This window comes from Peromyscus eremicus, chromosome 1 (assembly GCF_949786415.1).
Source record: "Peromyscus eremicus chromosome 1, PerEre_H2_v1, whole genome shotgun sequence".
Lineage (NCBI taxonomy): Eukaryota > Metazoa > Chordata > Mammalia > Rodentia > Cricetidae > Peromyscus > Peromyscus eremicus.
The window spans coordinates 14,230,257-14,254,368 of record NC_081416.1 but is presented as its reverse complement, the minus strand read 5'-3'; the positions used below and the strand labels follow the sequence as shown (position 1 = coordinate 14,254,368).

Below are 24,112 nucleotides of genomic sequence, written 5' to 3'. Positions count from 1 at the left end.
CCATAAAAGACCGAATCCAAACAACTGCAAATCGATGTCACTGGATAACCTCCTACTTGGGCTCCCAGTTTCTAATTTAAAAAAAGAAAAGAAAAGAAAGATTGTCTGTGTGTGGGTGCTTGTGGGAGGTGGGGGGCAGAAGAGAGTTAAAGAGCCCCTGGAAAGGTGTTACTGGCAGAGGCCATAGGAAATGGGAACTGAATCTTCCTCTGGAAGGGCAGCAAACACTCTTAACCACCACCAAATCATCTCTCTAGCTCCTCTTTCTAACCCCTTTCAAATCCTTCCTTCCAAATCCTGTACTAGACAGATACAGGTGTCTCATATGCTATACTGTTAAGACCACATCAGCCAGTTCAGTATATAAGACTGGATAAGTAAAGGGTGATATATCCCTATTGAGAAAGGTTAATCTTACTACTGTTACCACCAATCACCTCCATAAGAGAAGGTAGTCTGAGAGCCTCGTTTCATTTTAGGGATGATGTGGCTGGTTCTGAGGTTGAGTGAGGCTCTAAGGTGTTGGCAGAAGGATCTGGAAAACATATCCCGGAGGACCTTAGCAATGAGATCCACCCCGATCGGCTTGTTTTCTGACGTGTCTTCAGGTTTGCCAGCGAGAATGCCGGGGTGCTTCGGTCTTAAGAGCGCATAACAATCACCCATAGCTCGGCGCCGCATTTGCAATTTAGCCTCACAGTGATGTGCGGCCGCACCCTGGGGAGCCGGTTGACTTCACAAATGGGACAACTAGCGTCCTCGCTCCGGGAGGAACCACCTGGGCCACAGGCCACTGGCCAGGCCTCGACGGCTCCTCGCGGATCTGCAGTGGGATGTGAGGCCAGATGCTGAGGCGCACCGTCCGCTACCCGACTTCCTCTCTCGGTAGCCACAGATAGCGGGCCGAGCCGCCATTTCTCCAGCCAGCTGCTGTAACGCGGTCGCCTATTGGTTCGCTCTTCCAAACGCGTCGGGTATTGGCTGGAGCGGCGGCCAATTGCGGAGCAGAGCCGTACGAGAAGGGGCGGGCCCGCCTTCCTGTCTGCCGCCAGACTCCCCAACTCCGGGTTGGAGCGGTAACCATTGGGAGGTGCCTCGGGGCGTCTCTTCCGCCACCGCCACTGGGTGGTTCAGTCTCGTCTGCACTGTATTGGAGGGGAAGAGGATTTTGAGGTCAATTCTGAGCTTTGGGAACTTCTCAAATTTGGGCTCTCAGAAAAGGATTAAGTTTTTTCACTTTCACTTTAAAAGAACGCCCAAGTATGTAACCATAGCTAATGTTTCATTTTCTTAAATTGCCACAAAAAAGGTGTAAGGGAGCTTAGAACATAGCACTAGGGTAAAGAAATCATGTTTTTAAAAAAAGCCGCGTGGTGGTGGCTCAAGCCTTTAATCCCAGCACTCAGGAGGCAGAGAGAGCGGATCTCTGTAAATTCGAGGCCAGCTTGGTCTACAGAGTGAGTTCCAGGACAATTAAGGCTACACAGAGAAACCCTGTCTCAAAAAACCAAAACCAAAACCAAAAAAAAAAAAAAAAAGGCAATAATCTAAGAGCAAAGAGCAAAGAAGGGTCTTTAAGCCAGATACCTGTAATCAAAATTAAATTGCTTTTATTTTCTGGCTTGGATGAAGACTGGCAAGTACCATTCCCCAGTCAAGAGTTCCTGCCTTCAGCTTGGCATTAATTGATTTATGTTTTCTGATGAGGACACAAGCAGGCAGGGGAATTTCATTTCAGGGACTGCCTGTTTTTTGAAGGCTATGAAAGTCTTTCCTGCTACATTCAAATAATAGTAAACATAATAACAGCTAATGTTAAAAAACTTGCCAGATGAAAGACACATGGTGAGTATTGTTTACCATACTGATCTAAATAAAACTTATAAACCGCATGGTACTCTTCCCTCCACATTACATAGTAGAATGACGAGGCATTAGACTTTCGGTATAGGAGGTTTTGTTGTCTGCCCAAGGCAGTGCAGCTATTAAATGCTGATGCGATTCCAATGTAGCCTGTGCTTGTAAAGTCAGTTAAGGATGCTCTTGAGATAAGAGTTTACATGTCTATAAAATTCTTACTCAACAGCTGTTGCATTTAGTTATTAAGCCAAGACAGAATAATATGAGCTGTTGTTATCAGTGGATTGCACATTCTCCAACTGGACTACTTTAGAATAGAAAAGAAAAATTGCATATGTATTGAATGTGTTCAGACTTTTCATGTCAGTATTCCCTAAGCAATAGTGTGTAACCAAAGTTTCCCTGTGATGGGCATTGTAAATAATCTAGAAGTGGTTTGATGTATGGTGGGGTGTGTGTGTTAGATTATTTGCAAACACTACATCATTTTATATAAAGTATATGGAATTTGGTGTTCAAAGAGGCCCTGGGAGTAATTCTGGGTGGATACTGGGGAATGGCTTGATTCAGATCCACCTTTTTTGGCCACATCACTGTCATGGTTTGGGTTTAGCAGAAAATGTTGATATTTTTGCTTGAGTTTACAAACTTTGATGTCAAAATCTTGAAATTTTGTTTTGATCATTTAAATATTATCAAGATGCATAAATGTGTCATGTATTATAAAGTTAAGTAGGATCAGGGAAACAGAAGTAAGTACTTTAGAAAGTCTCCTTTGACTCAGTTTATCTTAAGTGGAAGGGAAAGGACCTCCTGTGGTAACTTTAGTATCCTTATCTATATGTCCCAAAGTCAACTTCATCAGAACACCAGATTCCCTCTGACCCCCACTCCCCGCAAACCTGGACTAACAGCAGATGTGAGGATAGAGTTCTTTCCCTCATCTGATCCTAGAATTCAGTGAGCAATAATGGAACACCCAGTAATGTAATCCTTCATGTCATGTAGGCTTTGAGATAGAGGAACATATAGATTAATAGAGTTTCTGAAATAGAGGAGTATAGTGTCTGCTAGTATTAGAGACTGAAGTGACTTTTTTTTTTAACTCAAGCCAGACATATAGTGCACGCCTTTAATTCTAGCACTCTGGAGGAAGAGGCAGGTAGATCATCTCTAAGTCTGAGGCCAGCCTGTACAAGTTGACCCTGACTTGGAAAAAAAAAAAAAACCACAGCAAAACAAAACAAACATACAGACACAGACACACACACACACACACACACACACACACACACACACACACACACACACCGTGGATATGATTATATTTCAGATGCCTGGAAACTTTTGGAATACATTTCTATGACCTTGTTACAATTTTTTTTGTGCTTGAGTTGGTCAATATAGTAGAGATGCAAATCTGAAATAGCATAGACGGAACATTTGCAGAAAACCGTTTAGGAGTTACCTACTCAATCTCTAAGAGGAAGTGGAGAACAAGCTTAAAGGTCACGATTAAAATCCTTCTGGGAAAACTGTTGTGATCTTTGGTGAGATTAAAAATCACGTTACTGAAACGTAGCCTGCACCATTCCACACATTCAGCCAGCATTAAACTGCTAACCGGTGAAATGAGGGCTGTGAGTTGGAGTCTCACTCGGACACGCCCGACAAGGCTCAATTGCAATGTGTGTCTTCTTTTTTTTTTTTTTTTTTTTTTTTGGTTTTTCGAGACAGGGTTTCTCTGTGTAGCTTTGTGCCTTTCCTGGGACTCACTTGGTAGCCCAGGCTGGCCTTGAACTCACAGAAATCCGCCTGCCTCTGCCTCCCGAGTGCTGGGATTAAAGGCGTGCGCCACCACCGCCCGGCACAATGTGTGTCTTCTTGATGAGAAGGCACCGTGCTACTAAAATGCATTTTTATTCATTAGTATTTCTCTTTAATTTTGGGGTACACTGAGCTAAAACTCCACTGCCGAGGTCTGCATGATTTCATTCCATACTCAAAACCATCGCGGACAGACCGTTAAGGTTGTCATCTTAAACAAGGGAAAAGTGGAGGGCTAAGAGGCTCAGGATTTTGCCCAAGGGTCAAAAGGCAGGTTGCACAGCCTGTGTGGCTCCAGTGCCCATCGCAGACCCTGACATTACAGTACTGCCCGCAGATGAAGAATGCTTCCCGCCTCTGTCTAAAGTGCACCAAATAGACTTGACCTTTCATGTACAGGCATACCTTTTTTTTTCTTCTTCTTGAGACAGGGTCACTATGTAGTCCTGGTTGGCCTCAAATTTGTGGTCCTTTTGCCTCAGACTCAAAGTTTTAGGATTATAACGTACCACAACAGCTTCCTTAGGTAAACCTTTAATAAGTGACATTTCCAGCTCTCAGATTTAGTTTCCTTTAGAAGGAGAGAATCATGAGGGGAAAATGGGAAATAGGACCTCTTCTGGCACAATAGAATCTTGTCATTTGCAAATGGAATTCCCGTTTTGACCACTGTTAGCTCGGCCATTGCAACATAAACTATGAATGACCAAATCAAAACCGCCAGGCTAACTCAGGCCAGCTGCTGGATTTTGTGCAGCTCAAAGAGCTAAGAATGCTTTTCAAAAATACTTTTTTAAGTAGCTGAAAATATCAAAATAGAAATCATAACTTAGGATGTAGAAATCGTACAAAAGTGACCCACAGTAAATGGTTTGTGAACCGTGGACTTGGAGTGATGTGTCAATATACGTACATCTGTTGTAACTAAGGCACCACTTCTATTGGGGTGTAAACAGTATAGGAGGCTCTGCGTGGAGGTGGGGAGAACAGGAGCTACCTCTGCATGTCTGCTTTCTACTGTTACGAACCTAGAGCTGCTCTAAAAGTTATAGGCCGGTAAAACATCTATCAAGCTCAGTGTCCATAAGTAAGGTTTTATTGGTGCACAGCTGTACCCATTCATTCGTATATTGCCTATAGCTGTTTTTACATTACAAGAGTTGAGCAGCTGAGACCTGAAAAGTATTTACTCTGTGGGGAGAAGTTTTCTGACTGTCCATTCCATTGCCTCTGGTACTGACTAAGCTGCTGGATGACAAGTGTTGTCCCCAGAGTTAAAATTCTTCTCCTCTCCTACATTTGCCAGTTGTGAGACATTTAACAAGTCTCAATCTTGTTAGATCCCCCACACCGTTTACTCATCCTTTGAATGGGAGAGGAAGTCCTATAGGACACTTAAAGGACCAGCTAAGGGTTAAATGAAGTAATAAAGCACCAAACAGATCAGCAATAGCTCATTTTGCCTTTCTCTTATGCCTCCCCTTTTAGAATCTGAATGTGTCTTTCTCAGTTACCTGCTGTATTTATGTGAAAGGTGAATTTTTAAAAAAGCAATTAAAAAGGAGGGCATGATAGCTCCTGAGAGGTTGAGGTTTTTATTGTAGATGTAGGGATGAACAAAGCAGAGGCAGAGACATCTGGGAGAGTCCGGAGTGGACGTATCTGGCAGACTGAGTTGGGCCATGTGAGGAGAGGGGGAAGAAGAGAGGAGAAGAGTCCCTGGGCTGGAGAACTTTAGGGCAGGGGGCAGGGTATGCCAGCCAGGAGGACCCTGTAACAGGTAGGGACTGAGGGAGGCTGGATGAACCTGGTGGCCAGCATCTGCTTTGGTGTGCTAATAATAGGCACGTCAGTCCATTGTCCCGGGTTGAGACCTAACAGAAGGTCCATTAGTCTGCTCAGAAGCCCCCTCCTCCCCCCTCCTCACCCAACACGGATGGTATGGCTATGTCCCTTGCTCCTCTTTTATCATCAAGCTTGTCCTTGATCAAAGTCAGTTCCAGGGAAGTAGCTGCCTATGCCTGCATCTGCCAGATTGAAAGTGCCAGCAAGGCACTTAACCGTTACCTTAACCATTACCAGGTGGCACCGATGCACTTCCAAGCATTGATCCAAACTCTCCTGCTCTTCCCTACTACCTGTATCGGAACTATTGATGATGCATTGGCGTTTACGCTTAATTCCCACAGATTCACTGGATTCTTGACTAAAACTATGGTTTAATTTGTTCTAAAGATTTCAAAGATTCTTATTCCATAAAAAAAAAATCATTATTAGCCAAGACATTCTGGAGAGGTGAGAATCCCAAAGATGTCCATCTTATAAGCCTCAAGCTACGGCTCTGTTATTTTAGTGAAAAATATTTAGATCCAACAATGAGGCTGCCATTATGTGCTGTGCGTATTTCTGGACACAAACTCTCCACTATTGCAGCCCAAGACAATGGGCCTTTTAAGAGACCTTGGACTTTTAAAATTCTTTGACTCTATTAATTTCTCATTTTGGACAAAAAATTATTTTTCTGGTTAAAAAATCATTTTTCTGGAGGCACTTTTGTAAAGGAGGACTAGTATTGATCACATGGCATGGCAGGTTGGGAAATGAAGTAAATCAGAAATAATTGAGTGTAAATGAGACACATAATGCTTTCCTTTCATTCCATAAAATGTGTTTGCAAGCCATTTGCACTTCATCTCAGTCCTGGAAAGGCAAAGGAATTCCTTTTTCACCTGCTGGAATTCAAGCTCTCAGCTCACCAATGTCAGAGTCCAGGCCAGCTGCCTCCTTGACCTCATGCAGACGGGAGCTGTGTTGCTGGGCTGTGTGTCTTTGAAAACTAAAGCACTTCTGCCTGAAAGTCAGGCTGGAGGAGGACTCAGAAACAGTTCTTGGCCTCTAGGCATCTTGTTCTTACTCACTGCCAGTTTTGCAGAACTTGGGTAGAAATCTCACAAATAGAGTATCAGGGAGAGGTGAGAGCAGTGTGGAATTGAAGCAGACATTCCCTTTCAGAGTGATGTGAGGTCTCTTCTGAAGTCTTTCATTCCATTTGCCAAGCCATGAGAAAGTTTGGCCTTATTTATTCATTCATTCATTCATTCATTCATTCATTTATTTATTTATTTAAAGCAAGCTGAACACGTTATACAGAAGGTATGGTCAATTATCTGCTTAAGATGGTGATTTGTAATGAAAAGGAAAAATTATTAGCCTGGAAAATTTTTATTTGATTCCTTTGAAATCCACATTGGGGCTTAAATGTCCAGTCATGTGGGTGAGGGCCACATGCTTTCTCTGTGTGTCTAAAGCCAGAAGTACTTTCTGGGGCTTGGCTTGGTATTTACTCTTTCTCTTGCCCCTTTACGGTCTTCCATATCTGGGGCAGCGCTTGGGAGGGGCTGGATTATTTTAGCTCCCGCCCCAGGGGTCCCAGTTCATTTCCTCTCTGCCTCACCAGAGTGCTGACTGTTGAGAAACTCAGTTTGGGTCTGGAGCAGGGGCAGCTGCATCTGGAGTCAGCAGCAGCAGCAGCAGCAGCGAGCCACAAGGCGGCGACTGTGAGCTTTCGGGTACCGCATAGACACCTGGAGATTGATGTCTGGGGATGGCACCAGAAGCTTGGGGAGAGGTAAACCTTCAAGACTTGGACCCTCGGGCTGGGGGAGAGGTGTGGTGGGGCTGCTCTCTCTGGACAGGAGTAACCGGGCCTTGGCCTGTAAACTAGAGGACAGAAGACAGACTTGGACCGCTCCGCTGCACAAAACTGTGTGTGCAAGTGTCCTCTCTGGAACTTGAGAGGCTCAGTACACAGACTCCTCCCGGAATGTCCGTGAGGTTAGCAAGCCCCCTCCCCACAGGGCTAACCAGATTCTCCATCTTCTCACCCCTGCCCCTCCCTGCAGGAAGCTGTGCCCCAGGGCCAGTCCCCGAGGGTGTGATCCGCATCTACAGCATGCGGTTCTGCCCCTACTCGCACAGGACACGCCTGGTCCTCAAGGCCAAAGGCATCAGGTGAGAAACCGAGGCCAAGTGTTCCCTGAGCATGTTGTTCACCCCTCATCTCCAGGGAGAGATATTTAAAGTCTCGGGTTCCTAGAGGGACTCCTCTTCTCTTTCTTCTGAGGCTGAGTGACTCCAAGGACTGATTTTGTGTAGGCTTTCCTGAAATACTGAGTTCTTTTCCAAATCAGATTTTCATGAACTTTCAGACAAGGCAGAGTAAACTGAATGAACTGGTCCCCACCCACCCACTGTTTAGGAAGGGCACAACCAAGCTCATTGAGGCCTCCTGACTGCACTGATGTAGGCCTACCTCTGCCCCAAGCAGCGTGGATTAACTTCTATTTCATCATGGTGCTTAGCTATGTCCAACGTTTCCCAGTTCATTCTGTCTTTCTACCACCTCTTCACCAACCAGAGAGAGAGAGAGAGAGAGAGAGAGAGAGAGAGAGAGAGAGAGAGAGGAGAGAGAGAAGGGTCTGCCTCATTGGAGGACCAGAAGAGAGCCTGGCACTCAGTAGGTATTCGGAAAGTGTTTGTTGGGGATGTAGCTGAGTTAGTAGGAGTCTCAGCATGCACGAGACACTGGTTCACATGCCCAGTTACCACTTGAAACCAAGTGTGGAGGAACATCCTGTGATCTCAGAACGTGGGGGTCCAGGCAGGGGGATCAGAAGTTCAAGAGCACTCTTGCTTACATATCAAGTTCCAGGTCAGCCTTGGCCACATAAGACCCTGTCTCACACACAAAGACTTGTGTCACTCCAGCCTCTGGAGTGACAGCGACACGGCTTGGAAAGTTCATCGTAGGAGTTGGCGTCAGAATTTCAGTTCATGTCAATGAATAGGGAGACCAATATGGAGATATTTTAAATAAAATTATGTTAACTCTGTACAGATGCATAGATATAACATATATTTCCAGATTATTCCCGCTGGCTCAAATCTATTTAGCCCTATGGTTACCTGTTCTTTTTTTTTTTTTTTTTTTGCTTTTAGAAAAATCAGAGCAATACAATGTGTTGCTCATTTGGGAGCAAACTGACAGCTTAGGAAATGATACAGATATTTCTGGGGTTTTGTTGTTTGTTTTGAAACAGGGTCTTATGTAGCTCAGGCTGACCACACACTCATGTGTCTGAGGATGACCTTGAACTTTTGATCCTTCTGGCTTTCCCTCCAGAGTGTTAGAATTACAGCATTGTGTCACCATGCCTGGCTTGTGTGCTGCTGGGGATGGAACTCAGGGCTTCCTATAGCTGGGCAAGCATGTTACCAACTAACTATACTACATGCCCAGACCCAGAACTGCTTTCGGAGTGGAGTTTCTCAACCTTAGCACCACTGACCGGCATCCGGGGTCAGACGATTCTTTGCTGGGGAGAGGAAAGGGGGTTGTCTTGTGCACCCCAGGTCGTCTGCCAATATCCCTACCTTTTACCCATTAGGATTGTACCCCACTCTGAGGGTGAAAACCAAAGTGTCCCTAGATATTGATATTCATTCCTTGCATGTGGGAGAGGTAAAATAATCTTGTTAGAGCCACTGCTTTGAAGAACGTAACCGTTTGTTTCCTTTAATCTTTTGAAACGTGTGTTTGTGCCTCTGGTAACTTCCTGGTTTTGAACCTCCAGTAATAATGAGTAGGGGAGGATTGAAAAGTGATTGCATGCTAATTAATGTATAGATACACATGGTCACTGTTTTGATCATCACAATGATACTGAGAGATGGGTACAGGTATTACCTCCTAATAGTATGGACACTGAGCACAGAGAGGGGAAGGGATTGACTAAGATTTCAACTTGAGCATACAGCTTGATGTGGGGTTTGTGATCTTAACTGTTAATGTTCACCAGTGTCTGTTATGACCTGTAAATAGCACATATTTTTGTGGTTGTTAATGTTTTGGTTTTGAGACAGGGTCTCACTATGTAGCCCATGTGTTCTCTAACTTAACAATCCTCCTGCCTCTGTCTCCTGGGTCCTGGGATTCCAGACCTGAGCCACCATGTCCTGTTGGGTTTGTGCTTCCAGCTCTCAGTGCTGTGGCTGAGTGCGTATGGAGTCAGTCAGCCTGGCTCCCTCTTTGCCTCAGCTGCTTCTTAGTAGGTGACATCGGGCCTGAGATTCGATCACAGGAAAAGAGAAGCCACAGAGCAACCCACACCTCCGCAGGAACGAACACCAACATGTTACATATTTTACACAAAATGCTCAAGTTAAACAGCTCTAAGCACGAATGTTACAGCCGTGTTTGTGAGGCGAGCGTCCTCCTGTACACTTCTCTTTTCTAGCCTGACTTTTCCCTTTGTATTTTGTTTGTTTGTTTGTTTTTAAGGCACGAAGTTGTCAACATTAACCTGAAAAGCAAGCCTGACTGGTACTATACAAAACATCCTTTCGGCCAGATTCCTGTCTTGGAGAACAGCCAATCTCAACTTGTCTATGAATCTGTCATCGCTTGTGAGTACCTAGATGATGTCTACCCAGGAAGGAAGCTGTTTCCATACGACCCTTATGAGCGAGCTCGCCAGAAGATGCTGCTGGAGCTGTTCTCTAAGGTACACACAGTTATGAAGAGCCTCATAGACTTGATTTTACTTTGTGTCCCTGACTTCAGTCCATTCTCAAATCAATCGTGACACAGTTTCATTTTAACCCTGAAGAGTAGCTCCCGGGGGATCAGAGTCAGGTGTGACCAGTGACGTTCATAGTGGACAGCAGGAATGTATGTGGCTAGAAACGGGAGTGTTGTAACAGCCGGAACTAAACGATTCCTTTCACAGGAACATTTATTTCTCAAGCTCCAGGTACAAAATATCGATCGGAGTGACGTTCTGTGTGGAGGAAGGTTGCCTTCCCAGCAGGGCGAGAGTGGCAGCACTCTAGGAAGCGTGACTAGTGGGACAGTCGTTGATAATGGAGAAAAGGTGACAGAAATGACAGTTCCCTTTGAAAAGAAAGAGGAACGACTCAGTGAGGGCCAAGGAGACGGCTCAGTGTCAAGTGCTTGGCGCACAAGCATGAGGGCCTGATTTGGGAGCCGCGACATCACAGAAAAGGCCTGGCAGTGCCTTCCTGTCATCCCCGTGCTGGGAGGGGGACACAGGAGGGTCCCAGGGACTTAGTGGCCAGCTAGTCCACCTGGATCTGCAAACTCCGAGTTCACTGAGAAATTCTATCTCGAAAAGTGAGCCACCAAGCCTGATGACCCAAGTTTGAGTCCCCTGGACTCATGTGGTGGAAGCCGAGAGGTGTCCTCAGACCTCCACAGGCATTTGGTGGCATTCAAGCATTTGTGCTGCATGTGTGTGCGCATGTGTGTGAACATGCACCCCCCCACACACACATACACACACAGAGGAACACAAACATGCACATGCACATACATGCATGTGCACATACAAAAAAGTTCATGTACCCAACTTAATGCTATTAATAACATTAATTATGTTATTAATCAATGATATATATTGAACATTCAGGATGTTCCAAAACTTCCGTAACTATTGATTCCCTCCCTGGACTGCCCTGGGAGGGTGTATTGTTACTGGAACCATTTTTCAGATAGGAACACTGAGGCTTAAAGAGGTTAAGTGCCCCCACTAAGAGTGTACAGCATGGGATTAGCTGATCAAGCAGGGGGCATTGAGAACCCTTCTAAAGCCCTTGGCTCGAACAGCTGCTATGAGAAGTGGTCCTTGGAAGCATAGAGATACCCCAGAGCCTCTCACCAAGGACGGGGACATCCGCACATGGCCAAGTCCACCTGTGCTGGAGTTGGGAAGCTTCACTGGGCTTCAGAGTGGGGGCAGTTTTCACCAACAGCTCCACTAAGAACCTGTGTCCTCTGTCTAGGTCCCACACTTAACCAAGGAATGTCTGGTAGCGCTGAGATGCGGGAAAGAGTGTGCAGATCTGAAGGCTGCCCTGCGTCAGGAGTTCTGCAACCTGGAAGAGGTACGAAGGAGCGCCTTTCACCAGAGGCGGTGAACTAAGCTCTGTGTGGTGTCTCTAACCTAGACACCCTGACATGGTCCACTTGCAGATTTTGTGCCAAGCTTTGGTGTGGTACCTTTCTAGGCATCTGACTGTAACCTGTGGATGCTTGCCTCCCTGACCTGATTTGGAGTCACTTTTGAAGAGTTGTCAAGGATGAGCAATGAGTGTGTCCTTTCCTGGCGTTGTGGCATTCTCTGAGATTCTCTGTGTGGTTTCTGCCGATGAGGCTGAGGTCTTGGTTAGCGGCTGTGCGGGGACCTAACTGCTGAAGGCGTGTCTGAGGATGGTTTACTCTCTCACATTACAAAGCCAGAGGGAGGGAGTCCGGGGCTCTTTCTGCGCTTCCTCAAGAAGTTGGCAGGGACTGAGGCTCATCCTTCTCTTTTGTCACATTTAGTGCAAGGTTTTCATCCTTAAAAACAAGATGGCTGCTGGATCTTCTGGCATCACCTTCTGCCCAGGCTGTAGCAAAGAGAATGCAAGAGAAAAGCGGTGAATGGCCGGACCTTCTTACAGGACTCACCGAGAAATCCAGTGACTGCTTCCACCTCAGGGGCCAGAATTTAGGCGTCAGGTCGTGATTCCAGCAGAGGAGGCTGGAGGATTTATCCTTAAGTTGGGATAGCCAGAACAAAATCAGTTTTGTGCATTTTAGAAATGGAAGGTGGGTGTGGATAGACGAGGAGTGGTCTTTGCTGGTAGTCTGCTGTACCAGGACAGTACGGAGCTTCCTACCACCCACCCCACCCTGAGTGTACACTGTGGGCCTTCGACGTTCTTTACATTTGGTCTAGAAACCAATGAATTCTTTTTATGGGTGAGGTTGCTCCTCTGTTGACAGCCAGAAAACTGTCTTTATCCCTTTAAGAGAAGGCTAGCTATTAATATTCTTCCATTGGACTTTATCGACTAGGAAGAGATTAAATTCATACACACTCTTCTTTCCTGTCTTGAAGTTGTACAGTTGCTGTGTTTTTGGAAGATGAATGGTAAGAAATATTAAGTTATTGGTGAAATTATTAAGGCCACTCCACGTAGTTAAAAGGGAGGTTTATTTAGTGGCATAATTTACAAATGAAGGGATAGGTAGGTCGCAGGGTCTGGGAAGGATGTAGCGCAGTCTGGCGGTGTTCTCTGGAGAACTCTGCTCAGTCCACCTCTAGCGTCCAGGGTCCGGGAACCAAGAGAGGCGGCACATCCGGATCTTGGGTCTTCAGGGTCCTCTCTTGGCCCTGCCTTGTAGGTGTGATAGTTACCGAAGCTTCAATGGGGGTTGGAACTTCCAGACCAAAGCTGGAATGGCTACCTACTACATTAACTTTTATCCTGAGGCCTGAGGCTGCCACGTCCCCACAGAGGCAGTGGATGGTGGGATCATGATTTTAGGTGTGGCTTTGCTGGATTCCAGAGCCTTGTCCAAGAGGAATCCTGGGGGATGGTTCCAGAACTGCTTCACCTACACCAACACTGTGTTTAATCACAGCATTGAAGAAGGCATCTGATAAGAGATTCTTTGCCCAGGAAGGGGCAACACTGCTTTACAAGAAGCAGCTGAAAGCTTTCGGAATAGAGAGTTGTTATTGTCTCTGTTTGGTGGTGGTGGGTTTTGTTTGTTTTTTATTTTTGAGACAGGGTCTCACTATGTAGCCCTTGAACTCATGGAGATCTACCTGTTTGCCTTCCAAGTGCTGGAATTGAAAGTGTGTGTGCCATCACACCCAGCTAATCACTTCTCTCTCTCTCTCTCTCTCTCTCTCTCTCTCTCTCTCTCTCTCTCTCTCTCTCTCTCTCTCTCTCCCTCTCTCTGTCATCTGAACCAATCTCATCCTGTCTGGTTCCTTTCTCATGATCCATGAATACTGGGTCAGATTACGGAGCTGAAAACGAAACCCTCAATCCAAGGGATCATTGAAAATACATCTTGGTTGTTCTTGCTGCTCTCTGTGTGGATCTGTGAAGTCAGGATGCCAGGCATGGCTCTTCTCTTCAGCTGGCCTCTCTCTCAGGCCAATCCAGCCGGTGTTCTGTGCCACACACTATGATGTGGTGCTTTGTGCACACTGTGTTCCTCTTGGCAGCATCCTGCGCAGGCCACCAGTACTCTAGTACTTCGCAGATCAGAAAGGCTGTAAGCTAACTACGAATGCAAACATGAAGATATCCAGAAGCTCAGTGAGGGAAATGGAGATAAGTGTTAAGCTCATTTTGAAGCAAGTTTGTAGAGTGCTCGGCTGGAGACAGGTGGAAGAGAGAGCTGGTGTGTGTGTGTGTGTGTGTGTGTGTGTGTGTGTGTGTGTGTGTGAGAGAGAGAGAGAGAGAGAGAGAGAGAGAGAGAGAGAGAGAGAGAGAGAGAGAGAGAGAAACAGAGAAGCAGGGTACCACAGCCAGAAGCCTTTCCCCTGGCCAAGGAGTTTCCCCTTGACCCTGAAGTGATGTGAAGTAACTGCCCACTCCAGGCAGGGGAGTGACGGTTCCTTCCTGCTCTGCTCACTAGTGGAGAGGCGACTGGACTGGAGAGGTGTCAAGTGACTAAGACGAGATGGACTTTGGTGGAGGGACTGGTGAGGTTGGTTTCCAAGTTTGTGCCAAGGAAACACAAGCTGCTGGGACTTGGAGAGAAGATCCAGTTTGTCGTGTCGTGGTGTACAGGACAGAGATGTGGAGACAGAGCTCAGGAGAGTGCTATGCACTAGACCTTGGGCATAGTTTTCTTTTCTTTTTTTTTTTTTTGGAGCTGAGGATTGAACCCAGGGCCTTGTGCTTGCTAGGCAAGCACTCTACCACCGAGGTGAATCCCCAACCCGGGCATAGTTTTCTTAGCTAGCAGCAGTGTTAACAGAAAAGTGGAATGTATAGGCAGCAGGGTGGTGATGAATATGTCACAACACTCCCTGAAAAAAAAATAAGTAAAATACAAACAAAAACAAAACCCTGATTTGTAACATTTGCCAATTTCAGTGGCGGAACATCCTCCCAGCAAGGTTGGTTTTATTTGTTTATATTTGGTTTTTTGTTTTTTTGTTTTGTTTGTCTGTTTTGTTTTGGTTTTTAGACACAGGGTTTCTCTGTGTAGTTTTGGTGCCTGTTCTAGATCTCACTCCGTAGACCAGGCTGGCCTCAAGCTCACAGAGATCCACTTGGCTCTGCCTCCTGAGTGCTGGGATTAAAGGTGCTAGGCACAAGGCTGGTTTTTAAGGTACTGTCTCGGAACCCGGTTGGGAAGAGGTGTGGCCAGCTCTAGTGCTGAGCAACACTTCTCGCTTTGTCTAGTCAGGGCCTCAAAGCCTTGGCTCTGGTAGCTGTCCCTCATGCCATGTAAGGACCACTGAATGTTCGGCTTTGTTCCAGTGGGTTTGGGTGGGAGTTTGTCCCACAGTGTTTGGAAGAACATTAGCTGCAACATGCATGGTATCAGAACCTGAAACAGCCAGTGGATGTGAACTATGAGAGCCATCCCTCCAAATATTAATGTACAGACTCTAGGGCCTACAGTACAGGGTCTAGGAGATCCTAGTGAAATTTAAACTTCCCACTTCAATAATCTGAAAGAAATGCCCCCTTAATTCACGCCAACATCTTCCTCCTGTTGGTTTTGTTTCGTTTTGCTTGTTCGTGTTTGAGACAGGGTCTCACCGGGTAGCTTTGGCTGTTATGGAACTTAACACATACACCAGGCTGTCCTTGAACTCATAGAAATCTGTCTGCCTTTGCCTCCTGCATGCGAGGATTAAAGGTATGGCTCACTATATCCTTCGTGTTGGTTTTACAAGCAGGATTTTGTGCGGGTTGAAAAGCTATTGAACACACATGGTCTTTCTGAGGGACAAATAAGTTGACATTCTGTGTGTGTGTGTGTGTGTGTGTGTGTGTGTGTGTGTGTGTGTGTTTTCATGTATGGGATTTGGGTGGGCTGTGGATCACCATACACTTCAAGTGGGTTTTACAAGCAGGATTTTGTGGGGGCTGAAAAGCTGTTGAACACACATGATCTTTCTGAGGGACAAATAAGCCCATATTCTCTCCATCTCTGTCTCTCTGTCTCTGTCTCTCTTTTCACCTATGGGGGTTTGGGTGGGCTTATGCCACAGTGGATCCGTGGAGGTCAGAAGACACTTCAGGTGTTGGTCCTTGCCTTCCACCTCATTTGAAACAGAGCCTGTCTTTTGTTATCCGCTGCTTTATACACCGCGTCACCACAGGAACACTGCTGTTCCTGACACACGCTCCCCAGCTTTGCAAGGTCCTGAGATCGGAACTCAGGTTCTCCTATGCACACCCACTGAGCCATCCCCCAGCCCAGGGCCAAGACTTCAATGCAGTATCTGTCGTGTTGTAGCGTAGAAGAAACTCAGCTTGAATTTTGTGGCCCTAAGCTCCAGGTGATGTTTTTCTTTTAAAACATGACCTGTATGATCTTTTGATTTCTTTAAAAACTCCAGTTTCCTGGGTGTGTCGGTATGGGCCTATAATTCTTCATGTAGATGATAAAAGTAAGAAGGTCATAAGTTTGAGGCTAGCCTGAGCTATGTAGTGAGATTCTGTCTCAGAAAATAGCAACAATAAACTTTTAAAAATATTAAAAATTCGCTTAAGATTGAACACTCTTATAAATAAAACCTGCTGCTTTGATTATCAAGTCAACAGCTGGCCCTCCTGCCTGCCTGTTTTGAACACTGGCAAGCATTTTATACGATTGGGATGCTATGGTCTAGGCACACTTCAAACCTGCCTCGGAGCAAATGTCCTAGCTTTTTTTGAATCATTTCTCTAAGAAGTGTCCCCTTTTCAGTTTTATTTTGTGTGGTATTGACTTTCCCCCTTCAGCATCACACTGGAGCCAGGCTCTCTCTGGGTTTCTCGACTTTGTGGACTCTGGCATGACCCTATCAGGGGTCTTCTGCTACCGGTGACTTACTCAAACCATTTTCATGGTAGTAGTTGTCAACTCTAGTCCAGTGTAGTGCAGTAGCTTTCTAGACTGGCCAGATTTTTTCTGGTGTTTTTTGGTTCCCCCCCATAGTCTGTGATCTTACCGTTAGGCGTTGGCTCTGAGTTCTGGTTTTGCCTGGTTCCTTTCCAGCCGTTAGCAGATTTGATGGAGGGAGACACAGCGCCCAGGGAATGGGGACCCGAAGTCTTCATCTTCCCATGGCCAGAAGGGACTTTATGGTTCAGCTTCTTGATGGTTATTGGTCTGCTTTGTATTCTCGTTGCTTGCATTCCCATGCAGAGTTTCCCACATGGCCTAGTCACACGCCTTGTGTGCAGTTTGTCTGAGGGGTGGGTGTATCTGCTTACATAGTGCGTGTATCATTCAGGAGCTCCTGCGGTTTATTGAGTTTAAATTTCACCCAGAATCTTAACTTTTTTTTCCTCCTCCCCCCTCCCATCTTTCCTACATTTTTTTCAGACAGCATCTCATTGTGTAGCCCAGGCTCTCTGTCCCCCTGCCTCAGCTTTTCCAGTTCTGGCATTAAAGGCCTGTTCTGCCATACTCAGCCATAATGTCAGTGTTTAATTTGCATTTTCGTCTTTACAAACAAAAAGACATTTTTTGCCCATTTGTTTGTGCTGCTTGGTTAAGTTTACTGTCTTGTAAAAATTGTTCAAGGATGCTGTCCATCTCTGCTCTAAGATCATACTAGCCTTCCCTGTTAATTTGTACAGTTCCATTTAAAGAGTTTCTTGTATTTAAAGGTTATTTTTAAAACACATTTTTGTTTTCTTTTGTTTTAACTTTTGATCTAACTTGTCTCTCGTGCATATGGAAGTATAGCATTTTTACGGGAGTATTTCCTGTGGAGCTTTCTCCCATTGTTTTCAGGCACAAGACAGCCCTCTGCCTCCTCAGAGATGCAGAGGGTATTCACTGGTGTTTGCATCTACCATCTATTGTTTTACAAGAATTTGGTAACTTTTACAAAATATATTTTGAATAAAAGCATTCAGCCCATTCAGAGGATTGCAGCCGAAGATTTTCAGAGTCTCTCATCAATCCTCAGATCTGGGCAGCTGTATTTTATGTCTTCATAGAATAACTTGGTCCTAATTGGCGGGCGGGCGGGGGACGGGCAGGTCCTGCCAGAGTCCCACTTCTCAAACGTCTTCCCAGCGGAGCGGGGTTCTTTTCATAGGAACCCTTTTACTGCGTTGTGAGCTGAGTCTTGACTGTCCAGTCTCTGAAATTTAAATCTTGAAACCTCCTCTTATTCTCTTCTGAGCTCAGAAGATCTCTGTTCCGGAGCCGAGTGCTTTGCTGTGGCCTCTGGATACAGGCTTGATTCTACTGCTTCTGTCCTGGACGGAGCCTTTGTGCCTTTGCGGAAATGTGTATGTGTGTGTGTGTGTGTGTGTGTGTGTGTGTGTGTGTGTGTGACTTCAACTCTCAGAATTCTTCCCCTCCTCCACCAAGCACAGTGTGTCCAGTGGGAGACACAGCACTACTTGAGGACCAGAGACCAAGGATTTCCTGGTGATGGACTAAATGATGGCAGGGTAAAGCCAAGATCCTGTACTGGACTTTTTGGAATATTTGGTCTAAAGAAGTCTGGGATTAGCTTTTTAAAATCTCTCTTCTGTTACCAAAATTAGGGTGGTATGTGGCCCCAAACAGTACGTGGCCCAAGAAGTTCCCCCAGTTCTATAACACTTCTTTCTCAAAAGCCTTTAAAGATTTTTTTTTCTCTTTAACTTAAAAGAGGGAGCCCTGGCCACTGAACTACACCACCGATGACCACCAGGGGGAGCTCCACAAACTTCTCCCACTTGAGTTCCCTGCTGGTATTCCTCCTTTACCCGTCTAGGGGGAGCCCGAGAGCTCCCTAGCAGGAGGTGAAGGGCTTCTCTGGTTCCTGGGTGGAAATAAGGCAGCTTCCCTTCCTCTGCTACTCCTTATCACTCCTCTAGTCTTCCTTTTCAGTGACTTGGGAAAAGAGAACAAATTTTGTATTACTACTTAAATTTTTTTTACTTATTTATAATTTTATTCATCATTGTGTATATTAATAAAGTGTGTGTGTGTGTGTGTGTGTGTGTTGTGTGTGTGTGTGTGTGTGAAAGCAGGCATATGTGGAGGTCAGAGGGTAGTACCCTCTGGCGTTCATTCTCACCTCCACCTTGTCTGAGGCAAGGGTCTCTTTCGGTTTTCTTCTGCATAGTCAGGGTGTCTTCCCATGAGCTTCCCCGGATTCCTCAGTTTCAGCCTCATGTCTGCAAGGAGTGCAGGGATTACAGAGGTCTCGTTACTCTATCTGACTTCAACTATTTTTTGTTTGTTTGTTTTTACCTGGGTTTTTGGGATTTGAACATGTGTTCTCACACTTGCATGGCATGCACATTTATCCACTGATCCATCTCTCCAACCTCAGAACATTTTAAAGTAGATTCTTTTGAATGCTGCAAACACCAAATGCCCCTTTGCAGGATCACAGTGTCTGGGATTCTCGGAGTAGAGTAACATTGTATGTCTGAAAGGTACCAGATTTGCATAGAAGGGAGCAGCCCTGTTGAAGTTCCCAGACAGCAGCAATCTCCAGGGAGGTCTGGCCAGGGTGCCGTGTCACCTGGAGGCAGCTGGAATCCATGGTGAGGGGATGAGTGACAAGGAGCAGCTTAGGAGGAAGGGCTTGTTTGGGCTTATGATTTAAGGGTGCTGTCAATCATGGCAGGCGAGGCATGGTGGCCGAAGCAGTTTGCAGCTGTAGACACAAACACGTAAGGCTGCTTGTTCACATCTGTGGATCAGAAGGCAGTGACGAGGCAGGAAGTGAGACCAGACTATTAAGAGTTCGGGGTGGTCCTCGGCTGCTCCGAACGTCAGGGCAGTTTAGAGCCTTCTACTTTCTTCTCCTTCTCCTCTGTCTTAGTTACTGTTCTGTTGCTGTGATAAAACACCATGACCGAGGCAACTTGGAAGGGTTTTCTTGGTGCTTGCAGTCCAGAGGGTTGGGAGTCCATGGCCATCATGATGGCTAGCATGGTAACAGGCAGGCGGGCACGGCTCTGGAGCAGCAGCTGGGATCCCGCTCACGTCTCAGTCCACAAACAGGAAGCAGAGAGAGCTAACTGGAAATGGCTGGAGGTTTTTGAGGTCTCAAAGCCCACCCCGTGACTCATCTCCAGCAAGACAACATCTCCTAATCACTCCTAAACAGTTCTACCTTCCGGGGACCAAGTATTCAGACACGAGCCTATGGGGGCCATTCTCACTCAAAGGACCACACCCTCTAAGGCAGGCCTTACTAGCCCATGACTGAAATAGACAGCAGAGTCACTCCTCACTGCTAAGACACTGTTGACTCAGGACCATACTGTTGGCTTCTTGAAGCCTCCTAATGTTTCTTCCAGACGTTCAGGACAATGATCAGGGACCCTTTATGCCACCCTGGGGAATATGAAGACTTAAAGTGTGGGGCCATGAGGTTTCCTTTCCCTTCTGAGAAGGGGAGGCAGATAGGGGAACTCATCGATCCTCAGTCAGGATGATGTTCTTCCAGTGGAGCCTTCAGGGCCTAGACTGTTCACGCTTGCTCGCGACTCCTCATCGTACCCTGAGGTACTCTGAGGTGGCCACAGATATCACCATCCCCTTACAGACGGGAGCACTGTGGCTGCTGGGAGAAAGGTTGTCCTGGGTCCCATGTTGCATCAGAGGTAAAGCTCAGCACACTGAGCAGATCTTTGAGAGCAAAGTCCTGACCATACCACGGCTAAGAGAGCCAGCACGTTTGGAGTGTGCCTGGGTGTGCTTTGGGCATCACTTCTGCTCAGTGATGTCCACCTTGAGTTTTTTGAAATAGGGTCCCTCACTGGCTTGGGGATTGATGAATCGGTTAGCTCTCTGTCAGGGACTCTGGAGGATCCACCTGCTTCCACCTCCTCAACACTGCTGGGAACACATGTGTGCACCACCAGGCCAGCCTTTTCTACACAGCTTCTGAGGACCAGATTTAGCTCATTAGGCTTGTGTGGCAAGCCCTTCACCCACTGTGCCATCCCCCAGCCCTGAATTTACAGTTGGACTCTTTGTAAAATTCTGCACCTCAGCAGGGTCTCCAAATCTAGGATGGAAATATCAGCACAGCTCCTTTCCACAACTTCCTCTGCCCAGCAGTCTCCATTGGCAGCAAGAGACAAGTGTTGAGCTGGTTGTAAGCTGTGTAGGTCCATGTGAGCCGTTGACTTAGCCGGGAGCTTGGCCTCCGGCTGTTCTCTTTGGAAAAACGTGGTTCAGCAGTAACATCCTTTGCTTGGGAAAGCTGCAGGCGCTTTCTTGTGCTTTCTGGCTATGGTCTGTCCAAAGTGTTTTCCTTATAGTCCACCTATGTGGGTTGGTTTATCCCACTTGAGAAAGAAATTTTTGTATTTTGTTGTAGAGTGTTGATAATGTTGAGTAGCCTGAAGTTTGAGGAATTTGAATACAAGAAGAAAGACAATGGGATGCAAGGGAACCCACTGAACAGCATTGATCTGACCAGCCTTAGCTCTGAATCCGTTGAGAAGGCAAAAGAACGACCACTGGAGAGTGCAGCATCCCCTTTAGTATAAAGAGGATGTGAGAGATGAGGTCACAACTCCAGCAAGTGGGGTTGCTACTGCTGCTTCTTAGCAAATGGCTCAGACTTTTCATGTCCCTGGGAAATGGGCAATGCTGGCCTAAAGCACAGCATCCCAGCTCAAAGCTGAGATGATCTGAGACAGCCTAGGACTTTGGAGGAGCCTGTCCCAGGCTTGGGGAAGGGCTGGGCCATCTCTGCCTGGGTTGCTCCATCCTAACTCCAGTCAAATGAGCCAGCCATGCTGTTCGTTCAGTGTTGAAGGGAGGCAGGGAACAGGATGTGGCCAAGACTGTGGCCCTAAAGGAGCTAGGGCAACACTGGTGGAGGGAGGAAGCGGTCTCTTGAAAATAGAACACTGATAAGCTAGCTCTCCTTCCTTGTAATTAACTGTCGTTTTTATTTAGCATCTGTAAACATGTCAGCAAATGTGTAAATTAACTGGCTATTGTTCTGTGTATATTTCTAGATTCTTGAATATCAGAACACTACATTCTTTGGTGGAGACCGTATATCCATGATTGATTACCTCTTCTGGCCCTGGTTTGAGCGGCTGGATGTATATGGACTAGCTGAGTAAGACATTTGACTATGTGACTGCAGATTCACTGAGTGTCAATTTTTGAGATGCTCTGGGTACCACTAACTCCCCTATGGACTGTCTCAGGGTTTGTGAAACAGAAATCAGGGCGGGAAGCCACTCATGCATGCTTCCTTGTCCAGAATGCGCCTGTATTCTTCCCCCACTGAGTACAGGCTCATGTGTTACCTACATCTCTGTGGATAAGACTCTGCGAAAGCCTCCCTGGTGCTTCAGAGTCTGCTGTCCCTGTGTATTCACACAGGCGAAATCATCCCTAGCGCCTCCTGTGGCCGCACACCTGGCCCTTCGGAGTCACAGCACATGCCACACACCTGAGTCCCATCCTACATCTCCCAAATAGGAATGACCTTTAAAATCCAGAAGGTTCCAAAATCAATACGTGCAATCTTCATGTAAACAAATGGCAATCACACATCACGGGAGTATCACACTCCCGTGTTTAAAGTGTGGCAGGGCTGTTTAAAGCTTGGTTACCTCGAAGCTCAGAGGTGACAACAGATGCATGAACTGCTGCTCACTCAGATCTCTGCCAGCCACATTAGGCATGCTGGACACTTCTAGTATTTGAAAAGTAGTATTCTTCCAATCAGACATAAGGTGACTGGATATTTAGACATGCAGATAAGTTATAAAAACTCATCTCCCAGATTGTCCTAGCTCCCATCCACCAGCTCTCTTAACTTAGCTTATCATCTTGCAGACCCTAGACCCGACTTTCCCTGTGCATCTTTGAAAAGGCCTGTATTTCAAGGTTTCCTGATTATTTTATTTATTGTAAAGTATTTGGGAAGCTGCTCTCCTTTTCAAAACCCTAAAAGTAAAATCTGCAAATGGCCCAAGACTGTTAGCTTGAGAGGGTACTGGTCAGTCAGTCAGCAATGAATGGAAGACACTTAATCCCCCTGCCTCAGTTCATGAGCATTTTATCACCTTCACAGAAGCCATTGTATCAATGTCAACAGTTGGACACACAGTTCCAAGAAAGGCTTTTTCCTTGGCAAAGATCAGGCTTCCTGGATAGTAACTAAGCTTACCATATTTCCCAAAGAAACCCATAGTTTTGTTCCAGTCCAGTGTATAAAGTGCTAACTGCCTCTTTGCCAATGCTTCCCCTCTGCTGTCTTGCAGCTGCGTGAATCACACCCCGATGCTTCGGATCTGGATCGCCACCATGAAGCAGGACCCCGCAGTCTGTGCCCTGCTCATCGATAAGAATGTTTTCCTAGGCTTCCTGAATCTCTATTTTCAGAACAATCCTTGTGCCTTTGACTTTGGGCTGTGTTACCCAGCCATTCGGTAACTGCTGCATTGCCCGGGGTTCTCAGAGTATCTGATTCTGCATCATGGGTTGTCTTGGGGGGTCAGTGCATTTTTTTGAGGTCTTTAATAAATGTAGAAATGTAAAATATAGACTAATCATCATGTGTCTGACCCCTATAGCCTGTAGCTTCTAATGATTCTCTGAAGCGGAAGTGCATTTGGGAGCTAGAGTGACTCTAGGCTCCTTGGCCTTTGGAATGCTCCAAAAGCCTCTCTGGTGAGAAGGAACCCTGAGAAGATGGAGGAAGAGGAGAAGAAAGAGGAGGAAGAAGGACGGGAAGAAGAGGAGGAGAGGGGGAAAGAAGAAATCAACCCCACATACTCTATGTTGAAATATCATTCTTTTAGCAGAGAAACACGCTGCCCACATGGAAAGGCATGCATATCATTTCTGTTCAAACTTTGGCCATGGGCCTGGGAGACACCCAAGGGTCTTGTGACTGGAAAGAATTCTAAAGCAGGAAATGAAACACCCATTTGTCACTCTGGACTAACTACGTCAGAATCTCACTGGTGTTACTGGAGCTCAGGATGTCTCACAAAATGTTTTATTAACCAACATCCTGTCTCCAAAACACCCTCCCCTCTCATCCCAGTCACAGGCCAAGGTCACTTCTGGATATGCGTCACACACTCAGTTGGTTCCAACGGATGACTCTGTTTGCTTGTTGGGTACCAAATCCTGGACCATGGGGAGGGGACCCTAACACCGATGAAGACACGGACCCTGCCCCGTGGACCGTATCTCCGCATCAGCTTGGCCCAGGGTTTAGCTGTGGTGTGCTGGTCTTGCCTTGCAGCGACAGATTGGCTTGGCTTCCATGTAGCCCTCCATCAACTTGACCAGGCAGTGCCGTGCCACCAAAGACTGAGAAGGCAGTAAACTGCGGAGGGTGGCTGATCTGCCAGCAGGTGCCTTCAGCAGGGATCTGCTATCCCCTTC

General features: G+C 46.4%; 1 protein-coding gene across 2 annotated transcripts; it reads left to right on the top strand.

The window, feature by feature from the left end:
- Window positions 1-736: 736 nt before the first annotated feature.
- On the top strand, window positions 737-23,255 carry LOC131905868 (glutathione S-transferase omega-2). 2 transcript variants are annotated; one of them, XM_059256680.1, is made up of 7 exons: window positions 737-1,173; window positions 7,145-7,315; window positions 7,590-7,698; window positions 10,028-10,250; window positions 11,548-11,649; window positions 21,715-21,821; window positions 22,978-23,255. In XM_059256680.1, the coding sequence occupies exons 2-7, from the start codon at window positions 7,282-7,284 to the stop codon at window positions 23,147-23,149; spliced, it is 747 nt and encodes a 248-aa protein (XP_059112663.1). In that variant the 5' UTR covers window positions 737-1,173; window positions 7,145-7,281; the 3' UTR covers window positions 23,150-23,255. The 2 variants fall into 2 exon arrangements, with proteins under 2 accessions (XP_059112663.1, XP_059112657.1); XM_059256674.1 differs by having other exon boundaries at window positions 737-1,260.
- Window positions 23,256-24,112: the final 857 nt, after the last annotated feature.